This window comes from Typopeltis vanoorti, chromosome 1 (genome assembly GCF_054136105.1).
Source record: "Typopeltis vanoorti isolate ZY-2024b chromosome 1, IOZ_Tvanoo_1.0, whole genome shotgun sequence".
NCBI classification, from domain to species: domain Eukaryota; kingdom Metazoa; phylum Arthropoda; class Arachnida; order Uropygi; family Thelyphonidae; genus Typopeltis; species Typopeltis vanoorti.
This window is the reverse complement of record NC_143549.1, coordinates 68208672-68222009: the sequence shown is the minus strand read 5'-3', so window position 1 is coordinate 68222009 and position 13338 is coordinate 68208672. Positions and strand designations below refer to the sequence as shown.

The window sequence follows — 13338 nt, the reverse complement described above, 5'->3', positions numbered from 1 at the left end:
GGATATTAGATGATGAAATTTTTCATTATACATAAGGCAGGGAAAGGAAGAATGTGGTTAAGAAAGGATTGAGAGCTAGACTTTTATCTCAGAGAGCATTTAGTGAATAAAAAAGTTTGCCTGTTGAAGTAGTGAGTGCATCTAGTGTGAATGAGTTTAAGATGCTGGTGTGGATGATGTTTGGCCCTTGACGAGTCCTTACTCCCTGGAGGTCTTTGATAATAATAAAAACAAGTAAAGTGTGATTGTGTGTGCATGCTCGTGCACACACACACAATTACCAGACACGATCCACTGGCCTCATAGCCTTTTTTGTTTCAGCCATAATTCGAAAACAACCCACGCCAATTTCACATCAAACTATTTTCCTGCACATTCATTCTTCATTTCTAACTGCACTTGATTTGCAACTGATGTACAAGTCACATATCACTATACATATATACTGGCCTGATTGGCCATGTGATTAGCGTATTTTCTCTCCAGCCAACAGACTGTGTGGTGTGTCAGTTCAAATCCCACTGTGGGTATGGATGTTTCATGAATATCTCTAGGTGGAAGATGAATTTTAGTGCCTGATATAGAAACGACACCCTGCTTATTGTAAGCCTGAAATAGAATGGAAAAAATTTGTTGGATCTTTAGAACAGAGTTTCTGGATTATCTAACCCTTAAGCCCACATACAGAGTATTAATACTAATGCTAATAGCTTTTCATGGGAGAGTTTCACATGACATATACAAGATTTCACTACCAAAGAGACATTACTAAGTCTAAATGGTATATTCTTAGCTTTCTCAAAATTAAAAAAGTTTAAATCCCATGGTAACTAGTTTCTTCTTATTATATTCCTATTTCTTGATTATCTGTTCTAAGTTTAAAACTCTGGTCTCGAACCCATCATTTATCTAAAATTCAAAATCCAGATTGTTCATGAATTTTTCATAAACCTTTCAAAAAGTAATTTTGCATACCTTAACATTCAATAAGGAATAATTCTTACATTTTTATTTATTTATTTATATATATTTTTATTTTCATAAATTAGAATTATGAAAGCTCTTCCGTATTATTTGGGATTCATGTGACAAACTTCTGGATTGCAAAATAAGCCACTGCATTTCCACAGGTCAGTTTTTCTAATGTTTTTTTCTTATTATTTCTTTCATTCTTTTTTTTTAAAAATGAAATATTGAAATTTACTTCTGATTTTGCTGTTCTGTGATATTTTTTACCACCGTTCTATCATTTGCTACCTCATCTGTCTATCTTCAATTCCTTTTGTGGTATTATCCTTTATTTCTAAACTTATACTAGTCTCGAGACCACTAAATAATTACACTACATAAAGCCTCTTTTTATGCATTCATCCTCAATTGTCTATGTATTCGTGTCAAGACTTTTTTAAAATAGTTTAGGAGCCTCCACTCATAGATGTATAGTAGACATTTCTTGTAAAGAAATCAGTGTACTTTAACAAATGACCAAAAATTTTCTTAAAAGCATTGGTATCAGCAAAATTCAATTCAGATCCCCATTGGTGAACTGAACTGAAGCCTGAAAAAGAAACTGTATTATATCATTCAATTCACTAATCTTATAAGAAGCCACAGGGATTCAATTTCCACTGAACTGAACACCTAAATACTAGTTACAATACTCAGGCTGCCATTTAGAGTACAACATACTGACTGCAACTGCACTAGTTATGAAACTTCTGAGCAGCAATTGCAGAACTTTTTTTCCCTTATATTTAACCATGTTTTCATAGAGAAAATATTTCAAAATTGTAAATATGTATAGGTAATTTAATAGATTATGATTGGATGTAAGCTTACATTGCAATATACACACTGTCGCTGTGTATCTGAAGAGCATGCAAACTTTCCACATTGTCTCTATTACATTAATCTTATGAGGAAAACTGCTTTGTCACCACACCACACTTTTCATGCATATGAGAAAGTATGCATATATTATTATTATCTGAGACCTTCAGGGAGTCAAGGACTCATCAAGGGAGGCTGTAAATTACCCAACCCAGCTATCATACCTACCCTTGAATTCATTCACACTAGATGCACTCACTACCCGTAAGGGCAAATTATTCCACTCACTCACTGCTCTCTGGGAGAAAAACCTAGTTTTTACCCCTTTCTTGACTGCAAATAAATTTAACTTCCATGGATGTCTCCGTGTTCGCTCTCCACCTTCCATATAATGAAAAATTTCATCAGCTGAAATGCTATAACACCCATTCAAAAGTTTATAGACCTCTATCATATCGCCTCCTCTTTCTCCTGTTAACCAGAGTCTGTAATCCACATACTCTCAATCTGTCCTCATAATCTAAATCCCATAATCCGGACATAATCTTTGTAACTCTTCTTTGTGCCCTTTCCACAGCTTATTTATCCCCTTGGAACCTGGGAGACCAAATCTGCACACAGTAATCCAGGTGTGGTCTTATCAAAGCCTTATAAAGAGACAAAATTACTTCCTTATCCTTACATGTCAAGGTTCACTTCAACGTAGCAATTATCCTCTGAGCTGTATTTGCAACTTTTGCTATGTGACCTTTGAACTTTAAATTCTTATCCACCAATACACCAAGATCCCTTGCCTCTTCAGTTTCTTCTAGCATAACCCTGCTAACATAATATGCCGCTGGAACTCTAATCACGCCAAAGTGCATAACTTTACACCTACTAATATTAAACTGACAGCCATCTTCGTTTGTCCAGATTTCCAGTCTATTCAGATCATTTTGTAATTGCTGAATATCAGTAGCACCCCTGATTGCCCTGCTCATCTTCGCATCATCAGCAAACAATTGCAAATCTGATGATAGACCCTGCTTGATGTCATTAATGTATAGATTGAACAATAATGGCCCGAGGACCGAACCCTGAGGTACACCACTGGTTACCTTAAATCTGGCAGGATTTATACCCATTGTATACCACTTTTTGATATCTTTCTGTCAACCATCCCCTGATCCAAGTCAACAGATTATGTTCTAATCCCATATTCTCCATTTTACACAACAGCCTATCGTGTGGTATCCTATCAAATGCCTTAGAAAAATCCAACATTATCATAGTGTATCCATTCCCTTTATCCAACTCAGCCGTAACATGTTATAAAATATGAGCAAATTGCTAAAACATGACCTTCCTTTAGTAAACCCATGCTGTTTCCTGCAGAGTATAGAATGCTTGTCTACCCATTTCTGTATGTAAGTTCTTACCAACTTCTCTAAAATCTTCACTACCACACCAGAAATACTAATAGGTCGGTAGTTAGACACATCAGTTTTTGCACCACCCTTGTGCAATGGAACTATCATACATTCCTTCCATTCCTGAGCTGAGACTCAAATTATACAAATGTGTGAATCTGAAGAGCATGCAAACTTTCTGCATTGTCTCTATTACATTAATCTTATGAGAAAAACTGCTTTGCCACACCCCACACTCTTTTCATGCATATGAGAAAGTATGCACACATTGATAGTATCTAAAGTTAGTCACTAAAGTTTAAAGCTATGTATTAGCAAATGAATTAATATTAATTTGTTAAAAGTAAATTAATTATTGCTAAAGCATTAAATTAGCAATTTAATGCTGAAACTCAAATTAAATTTTTAGCTTAAAAAAAAAAGCAAAAAATTAAATTAAAGCATTAAACCCAAAAATAAATTAACTTGGGAAAAAAATTCCAATATTTCAAGAAGTAATGTAATATAATTCTATTACTGAATACAGATAATATTTTTTTTTATACACAAGTTACAATGTATGATGAAATAATAAAAAGAAAACGTTTTAAACCAAAAAATAAAATAATTACCATCAGGATCAACTTCTCTGGCCAATTTCAAGGCCTCAGAAGTAGCAAAATCTGTATTTGCAGCTGTTACTGCAAGAATAATGGAATTGGGATTGCTAATATGTTTCAGAATTAATGTTTTTATCTGAATTTCTATGTCTTCAGGCTGATCTCCAACAGGAACCTAAAATACACATTTAAACAAGTAATATTTTAAAGAAATACAACAATACTGAAGTGCTGATAAGTAGTAGACTAATTTGGAGAAAAATTATTGATAAGAAATTACACTGGCCAACAAAAAAAAATTTTTTTTTCTGCTGATTATGATCTGACACTTGTTTTTTACTAATTTGGGTGCACTGATTTCAAATATCAAACCCATTTTTCTCTATCACGTCAGGTTTTTCCTCTATGGCATTTTCTTTTTGCTAATTTGTAAGTTTTTGATAGTTTTAAGGAGGCAGTACTATTTAGAGGATCAAAAAAAATCGATTTTTTAATATTATTTTCTGAAAGTATGTACTTTTAAAAATCTGTTCCTAACTTTTTATCAAGAAATTCGAAAAATTCCCGAAGATATAGCCTATTATTCAAAGCGGTGCGCAGATCAGAATCGGAGTGCTCACCGCTCTCGCTTGTTAGTTGGTCAATATAATTGGTCATTACAAAATGAAATTAACAGTTATGATTTAAATTTATATGTATATATTTTCTGTATAATTCAGATATTATACTCCAATTTTTAAAGTAAGCAATACATTTGCTTATATTTTATCATTCAAAATATGTATATCAAATGTGAAATTTCATTTCCACATTTTTACTGATAGTTTAACCCCCCCCCGTTGCATCACTATCACACACCCGAAAACTTATGAAACGTAGGTGCCGTTTTTATTTAATTCGTTATTTCTCTCTAGTAATTGCTCCACATAACTTTAATTTTTCGATACAGAAACTATGTGGTGATTATTATAAATTAGCAAATTATAAATCAGAAAATATACATATTATTTCCCGATTATTATAAATCAGGAAATTATGTGATATTCGGTTATAGGCGAAATTAATATTTAAAATCACTGTCATCCTTCAAATGCAATATCAGAATAAAGAAAGATGGAAAAACCAAAAAGTAATTTCTGCCTGTAAAATATTCAGATATTGATTGAGGCTCTTTAGTGTGCTGCATGTTCTATTGTTCTGCTTCTCAGTGGTGGGTTAGTAATCTCCGTTAGCTTAGAACTGGGCAGAAAGGAATAATTAGTAAGTATACCCAAGACACAATTCATTCATGAGATGGCAAGCAGCAGTAGCATTCAGGGTAAGCAAAGGAAACTTTGTGCGATGCAGAAAAGTTGGAGCTTTCAGCAGCTATCATTCTACTCTGTAATGAGGAAACAGCATAAAAAATTTTACAAAAAAGGGTTTGGATATATATATATTGCATTTTGTTATTTGGAACAGTTTCCTCCTGCACAAGAAAAAATGTTTGTCTACCATAACATATCTAGAATACAGAATAGAAATTGCAAAAGTAATGCTGCATGCACACGCGCCTTCTTCAGCAAGCAGAGAAACAGGTAATCTTGCCAGACATTTGAGGTTGAACACTGCTAACTCCAACCATTATCCCAAAAATCTACCACCAACAGCTAATAAAAAAAAAAACCTGCACGAAAATGTTATGTATGTACGTAATAAAAAAAAAATCAGAAAGGAAACAAAAATCTGGTGTAAAACTGCTTTGTGTGTTTACCCTTGCTTTAGGGTGTTCCACACTGTTCAAGAATTTTAAATTCAAAACAGTATGAAATAAAAAATGTTTCTTTTCAGGACTACAAATATTGATGGAGGGATACGTGAATGTACTGTTTCCTTTTCATCTTGAAGGCGAATTTTTAAGTTATTTTTATAACAAAGAATTACATTTTCGTATTTTCAAAGGAATAAAATACTTTTTCCAGTTCCAATGAACTGGAAAGAGTATACTAGGTAAACTATTTCACCAAAAAATATAAATAAATAAAATATATAAATAATAACGTGAAAATTTTCACCTTGCCAACACTCAACAGTGATGTGTATGGGATTCAAATTTCTTGTTTCGGAGATATATATATATATTACAAAGTTTTGTAATAAAAATTTCTGCTACAATGAAGATGAAGTTTGACAGGATCAACAATATTATTACTACCTTATTTCTGTTTCTCGTGTGGGAGAAAAATGGTAAAATGTAACTCTTATAATTATATCAGATGTTATAATGGCAAAAATAGTAAGAAAAAAAATCATTTGCATTGTCTCTTCAAAACACAAAGAAAGAACATTGTAAATTCACCCAGTGGAAAAGAAAATACTATATATTTTTCTTCTGTTATCTGATTTTTTTTTTTCTTTTAGTACAAAGAAGAAATCACTGCATATAACATGGAGAATGCAGGAGGGAAAAAATCTGGAAATTGGTTACATTATAACGAATAGAGAAATCATGTAAGAAAAAATTATTCAAGTAACATTCTAATATCAGCAGACAACATTTTCTTCTAGGTTAGATATATAAAGTAACTAAACCTTTGCTACTATTTTACACTAAAACGAATGGGTATGTGTTCCCCAAGTGATTTACGTTTGTAACAGTTGTCTTGCAAACGATTTACAAAATAAATTCTCTGAAATACCTGCAAATTGAAAAGATTTATACCCCCCCCCCCATAAAAACGATTATGAAACGCATATGCACCTTTTCTTTTAAAATAATTCAAATCCTCTTTTTCCAGATAATTGTATGAAATAATTTATAATTTTTCGATAATAAATGTGAAATCGATCGTTATAAATTAAGAAATTATTTTGGCATAAATAATGTATCAGCATGTAAAAGAAATGTCAGTATTTCTGTTAGGATATCTGTAATCAACAGTCGAAAAGGAAACAACATTCTTGATGTATTCTGCACTATAGCTTGAGGAACTTTAGTGATCTCTCTTTCCTTTCTCAGTAGCACTGAGAGTAATAAGCCTTTAGCTTTTCTTCCAGCTGAGAGAATCTTATCAAGTATTTCTAAGACGTAGATTATTTCAGAAATAGCAACCAGCAGCAGAAGTAGTAATATTTAGATTTTTTAAAGAAAAACAAACAAAAATAATACTACTGAACTTGTGGTGCACCCTGTTGGGTATCAACCTGGATACTGAACAAAAAAGGATTTGGCTGGCAATTTGGGATTTAGCCGACCAAACTGTACTCTTATTGGCTTAAAACCAAAATACAAAATGATGGTACAACATGAAAAATTTCATGCTAGCTGGCCTGGTTAAACAAGGCCCCAGTGTTTTCACCAGGGAACCAAGGTGACCAGCGAAAAGTCAGCTACTGGAACAAATCTGAAAACACACCCCAACTCAACATCACCAGAGTTAAAGATCAGTACTATCGACATAAGAAGCCAGAATGGCAAAGAAATGGAGCTAGCTGAGGAATTAGATAAGTACCAGATCAACATAATAGGGGTGACTGAAACAAAAGACAAAAACTGGTGATATCTTTTTGAGCAATAAATACAAAATGTTATATTCAGGCAATGACAATCAAGGAAAAGAAGGAGCAGCCATAGTATTCAAGACTAAATACGAGGCTAATCTTGAATAGCATGCAGTTGCTAGTAGAGTGATGTGGGCAAATATCAGAACGGGGAACTAGACAATGAGACTTATTTGTGCCTATAGTCCCAGAGAAGGTTCTACTAAGGAGTAGGGGAGGAATTTTTTGAGTGTTTAGAGAAAGCAACTGACACAATGAAAAAGGAAAAGTTAGTCCTTGTTGGGGATCTAAATAGTAGAGTAAGAAATGATTGTCAGACATACAAAAATATTTTGGGAAAATTTGGAGAAAAGAGCAAAGCTAATAATAATGGCAACTGCCTGTTGGATTTCTGCTCAGGACACAAACTGGTTATTACTAACATCATGTTCCAACATAAAAATGTGCACAAATTCACATGGAGAGAAAAGGTAAGGAATAAGAAAAGTCTCATTGACTATGTTATTTTTGATAGTGATGTTTTCTCCCTGGTGCAGAACACCAGAGTGAACAGAGGATTTGAAATTGGAAGTGATCACTATTTAGTCTTGAGCAGGATAAAATTGAATTTCATATTGAAAAGAATGACATGTACGAAAGTTTTAAAGTGAATAAACGTTGTGCAATTCTCAGATGTGAGCTGTAGACTAAAATACACAAAGATTATTGAAGAAAAAATGAAAGAGTTTGAGAACAGGACCCAAACCTTGGAGATTCAGTGGCAAGCCTTGAAGAAAACCCTGATTGATTCAGTCAGAACGGCATGTAGTGAGGTAATCTGCAAGGATAGAAAAATCAGAACTCCATGGTGGACACAGGAAGTTAAAGAGGCAGTGAAGGAAAAGAAGAAAGCATATCAAAAGTTATCAGCAAATAAGTCAGCTTTTAGAGAATACAGAGACAAATGTAAGAAAGCTAAACACTTTGTAAAACTAGCTAAACAAAAGTCATGAGAGGACTTTGGCAAGAATACAGAAAATAAATATCAAGGTGGCAAAATGAATTCTGGAGGTTGGTGAAGAAGTTTAGAAATAGAGGAAAGAGTGCTGTAAAAGGAGTTAGAGATGATAAAGGTGACATGAAAACTGGAGAAAAAGATATCCTTGAAATATGGAGTAATTACTTCGAAAAATTGCTAAATGAAACAATCAGTGATGACAGCACAGTGGTAAAAAACACTGACCAGGCATGCAGTCAGGAATTGATATCCATACTTGAAGTAGAAAAAGCCATCAAAGGCTCGTAATGTGGAAAGGCAGCAGGAGTAGATGATATTCGACCAGAAATGCTGAAGTATGGTGGTATAAAAGTCTTATAGTGGCTGCACTGCATAGTTCCGAAGGCCTGGACAGAGGGACAAATTCCCGATGATTGGAGTAGAGCTCTCATAGTACCCATATATAAAAAGGGAAATAAAACTGAATGTGAGAATTACAGAGGTGTTTCTCTACTGAGTGTTCCTGGTAAAATTTATGCCAGTATACTTGAGAAATGGTTGAGAAGAATTGTGGAAGAAAAACTTGGTGAAGAACAAGCTGGATTCAGGCCAAATAGAGGCTGTCAGGATCAGATCTTCACTTTACGACAAATAGTTATATTCCCATAATTGGAGAAATCATGGGAATATAAGAAAGATCTGTATTTAAGTTTTGTTGATCTGAAAAAGGCATATGACAAGGTGCAAAGAGAGAGAAGCTATACAATACGCTAGTTAATATGGTGTCAATGGGGTATTATATCAAGCAATACTTAGTCTTTGTTTGAGTTGTTAGTCAGCAGTTAGAACTGAAGTACAGGAAGATGGTTTAATGTTAAATCTGGTGTGAGACAAGGATGTACATTATCCCCTCTGTTATTCATTATCTATATGGTTCACATTATGAAGGAAAGTGGTATTAAACGTGATATCAAAATTGGAGATGTTAATGTCCTCTTTGCTTTATGCGGACGATGTTATACTTCTAAATAAATCAGCTACAAGTCTGCAAGGTTCCCTGACTAAATTGAATAACTGTTGTAATAGATATGGTATGAAGGTCAGCAATAAAAAGACAAAGATGATGGAAATAGGCAGAATCGTTGAAAATGTCAACTGTGTTGTGAACGGGGAACCTGTGGAACAAGTAAAAGATTTAAGCTACTTAGGCATGATTTTTACTGAAGAAGGTAAATTAAATATAGAAATAGACAAGAGAATCAACAAAATTGGTATAGTAGGCAGTCAACTGAATAAATTCATATGGAATAAGAGTGAAATTAGTCAGAACGCTAAATTAGCTGTATACAAGACAGTGTTCAAACCAGTTTTAACTTATGGATCTGAGAGCTGGGTCAGAAGTAAAACACTTGACCAAAGACTAGAGGCCACAGATATGAGGGTCCTGAGAAAGATTATAGGCATGAACAGATGGCATCAACGGTAACATCATATTAAAATCGAAGATATTAGGAAAGAACTTGACATTGTCAGCATCCAGGAATGCATTAGTAGAGCTAATCTCACATGATATGGTCACTTAAACAGAATGGGCGAGGAAAGATTAGCAAAACAAGTGTTCTCTGCCAGGTTAGCAGGAAAATGAACCAGAGGAAGACCAAGATATAGGTGGATTGATACAGTACAATGTGCCTTAAATGATAGAAATATAAGACCTGATAATGTTGGAGTCTTGACAAGTAACAGACTGATTTGGAGGAAAATTGTAAATAGAAAATTAGTAATGATGTAAATATTTCATGTAGTACTATCATATATGTTTTACACCCTCTTTAGGGTACATGGCAGGAATTTGATGATGATGAATTACAAATACACATATAATAAACTTCGATATAATATGTTTGATTATTATTCTAATATATTTGAAGTCATTCTAATATATTTTAATATTATTCTAATGATATTCTAATTTATTTTAGTTATTCTAATATATTTGAAGTCATTTCTGACTTCAGCAGGAATATTTTAAGAAAGTCTGGTACACACATAAGTAAGGTCATTGGGTGATCTGGAAACAAACTAGAATGGCCTATATCACTCATTATAGTTAATAGTTAATGAGTGATATAAGCTAATTAATAAAATATCAAAAGAAAAAATTTCATAAATTCAAAAAATGAAAAGATTGGAATGGAATCAACATGTTAATAGGATGGATCGGAAAAGTATAGTTTAACTAGCAAGAGACTGGAAACCAAACACACACACACACACACACAAAAAAAAAAAAACAGTTGGTAGGCCAAAAATATGAGACATACCGCCTGCATTGAAGTATTGGAGACACAACAAACTGAAGCTTAAAGCAAGAAAATCAAGAATTTTATTGCATTGGGTGGTGGAAGTTTGTTTCTGAAGTATCATTACATACTGCCACCCACCAATGCAATAAAAATCAAGGACAAAAAAAAATCTTCTCCAATAAGCAGAGTGGTGGTTTCACAGTGGACAATAAAATTCATCCTCCACCTAAAGATGATCATAGGTATGCATTGCATATGGCAGGATCTGAACCAGTACCCTGTTGAATGGAGAATGGAAATGTTAACGTCAACCAGGCCAGCCTCTAAACAGAAGAATAAAACCACCATGGAAAAGTAAACTATGGCTGCTGTTTTTCTACTAAGCAATTCAGATCACAATATGATGCTGATATCTTCATGGAGAAACTAACACAATCATTCTCATCTACATGTTGTCTGGTATTATAAGAAAGTCAAGAAGAAAGTTAAATTTTATCTGTAGGAGAGCAGATGAAAGTAGTTAGCTGCATGAGAAGTGGTTTAAAAGTGGCATGGAGATCATATTTGGAGAGAACTTTAATTATCTTTTCTGATGTGTTCTTAATATATGGATGGGAATAGTTCTGCTGTGATCATGTGTGTTGATTGTAGGAGGGATGGAAGATGAACGTATTATGTTATTTATTTTGTCCCTTTTTGTTTCAGGGAGACTGAAACAAAGAAGGACAAAAACTAGTGAGATCTTTCAAAGCAATAATTACAAACTGTTATATTCAGGCAATAAGGTGTTACAAAGGTCCCTGAACTGAGTTTTAAGGACTATGTGATTTGAACAAATAACCCTGGCTCAGTGAGTAAGTGTTTTGAAGATGTTATTCTACCCCTGTGTGTGTGGGGGGAGGGGGTTTCTGTAAATGGAAAAAAGATAATGAGACATTAAGAAGTCTTGTCACTAGTGTCTAGAAAGAGGAGACTGTTACTTTCTTTTCTATTGTGAAGTTTATTTTTAGATGCTGTTGAGATGTGCTAAAAATGCATTCGATCTGAATGAGCCATGAGGCCAAATAACAAACACATCATCAACACACCACAGACAGATTGTTGGTTTGAGTACAGTGTTGAGTGCTTGGTTTTCAAAATGTTCCATGTAGAAGTTGGTAGGGGATGGACCCATAGCAGTCCCATTCAACTGTTTATATATTTTTTCCCTGTCCATAGGAAGTACCTGAAATAAATGGTGAATTAAAATAATTCAGTTATAACAGAGGAAATATTGTACATTGAGGACAAGGGTCTCTGTTAGAGGTACATTGGTGAATAGTGAAGTAATGTGAAGGCTCATACGATGTCTGAATCTGTGAAAGTTAAATTTTGCATTAAAGTTTTAAAGCACAATGAAATTTTTTATAAAAGAAGGAAAGTTGCCTGTAAGATGGGAAAGTGATTTGGATAAATATTTGGCCAGTTATTAGATGGGGGACTCTTTTGTTGTTTTTGCCATGCGAAAACCAAGTGACACCCCAGCTGGCATGAAATTTTGTCATGTTGTGCCATCGTTTTAAGCCTATAAGAATATAATTTGGTCAGCTAAATCTCAAATTTCCAGCCCATCCTCATTCATTCAGTATGAAGGTAGATAGGGGTCTAAAATCCATAAACATAAATAATCCCATCCTTTGTCCAATAGTGTCTAGCATAAACAGTTATTAAAACAATACTGTAACACATCCCAACTCACCATCACCAAAGTTCAAGATCAGTACTATCAACATAAGAAGCCTGAATGGCAAAGAAATGGAGCTGGCTGAGGAACTGGATAATTACAAGAACAACATAATAGGTGAGACTGAAACAAAAAAAAGGACAAAACCTAGTGAGATCTTTCAAAGCAATAAATACAAACTGTTATATTCAGGCAATAACAATCAGGGAAGAGAACGAGAAGCTACAGTATTCAATCCTAAATACGAAGCTAATCTTTTTTGAATGGCAGACAATATTAAGTAGAATGATGTGGACAAATATCAAAATGGAGAACTAGACTTATTTGTGCCAATGGTCCCAAAGATGGTTCTACTAAGGAAGAAGTGGAGGAATTTTTGAGGCTTTAATTGAAAAAGTAAAAGTTGGTCCTTGTTGGGATCTAAATAGCAGAGTAGCAAATGATTGTCAGACAAACAAAAATATTTTGAGAAAATTTTGAAAAAAGAGCAAACCTAATAATAATGGCAAATATACGTTGGATTTCTGATCAGGACATGAACTATTATTACTAACAAAATGTTCTAACATAAAAATCTGCAAAAATTAACATGCAAAGAAGATGCAAATAATAAGAAAAGTCTCATTGATTATGTTATTGTATGATAGTGATGTTTTCTCACTGGTGCAGGATCCTAGAGTGTACAGAGGATTTGAAATCGGAAACGATCACCATTAAGTCTTGAGCAGGATGAAATTGAATTTCATACTGAAAAGAAGAACATGTAAGAAAGTTTTAAAGCAAATAAAAGTTGAGCTGCTCTCAGATGTGGACTGTAGACTAAAACACATAAACATCATTCAATAAAAAATGAATGAGTTTGAGAACAGGAACCAAACCTTGGAGATTCAGTGGCAAGCACTGAAGAAAACATTGATTGATTAGCCAGAGAGGCATGTGGTGAGGTTGTCTG

At 33.8% G+C, this 13338-nt stretch overlaps 1 protein-coding gene across 2 annotated transcripts in view; it reads right to left on the bottom strand.

Moving 5' to 3' along the window:
• Drp1 (dynamin related protein 1) overlaps positions 1-13338 on the bottom strand; it is a 265058-nt gene that overhangs the window by 179421 nt on the left and 72299 nt on the right. For both annotated transcript variants that reach the window (XM_090391003.1, XM_090391012.1), the window contains exon 5: positions 3854-4016. In XM_090391003.1, the coding sequence (XP_090247129.1) occupies positions 3854-4016 (163 nt within the window). The remainder of the gene's footprint in view (positions 1-3853; positions 4017-13338) is intronic.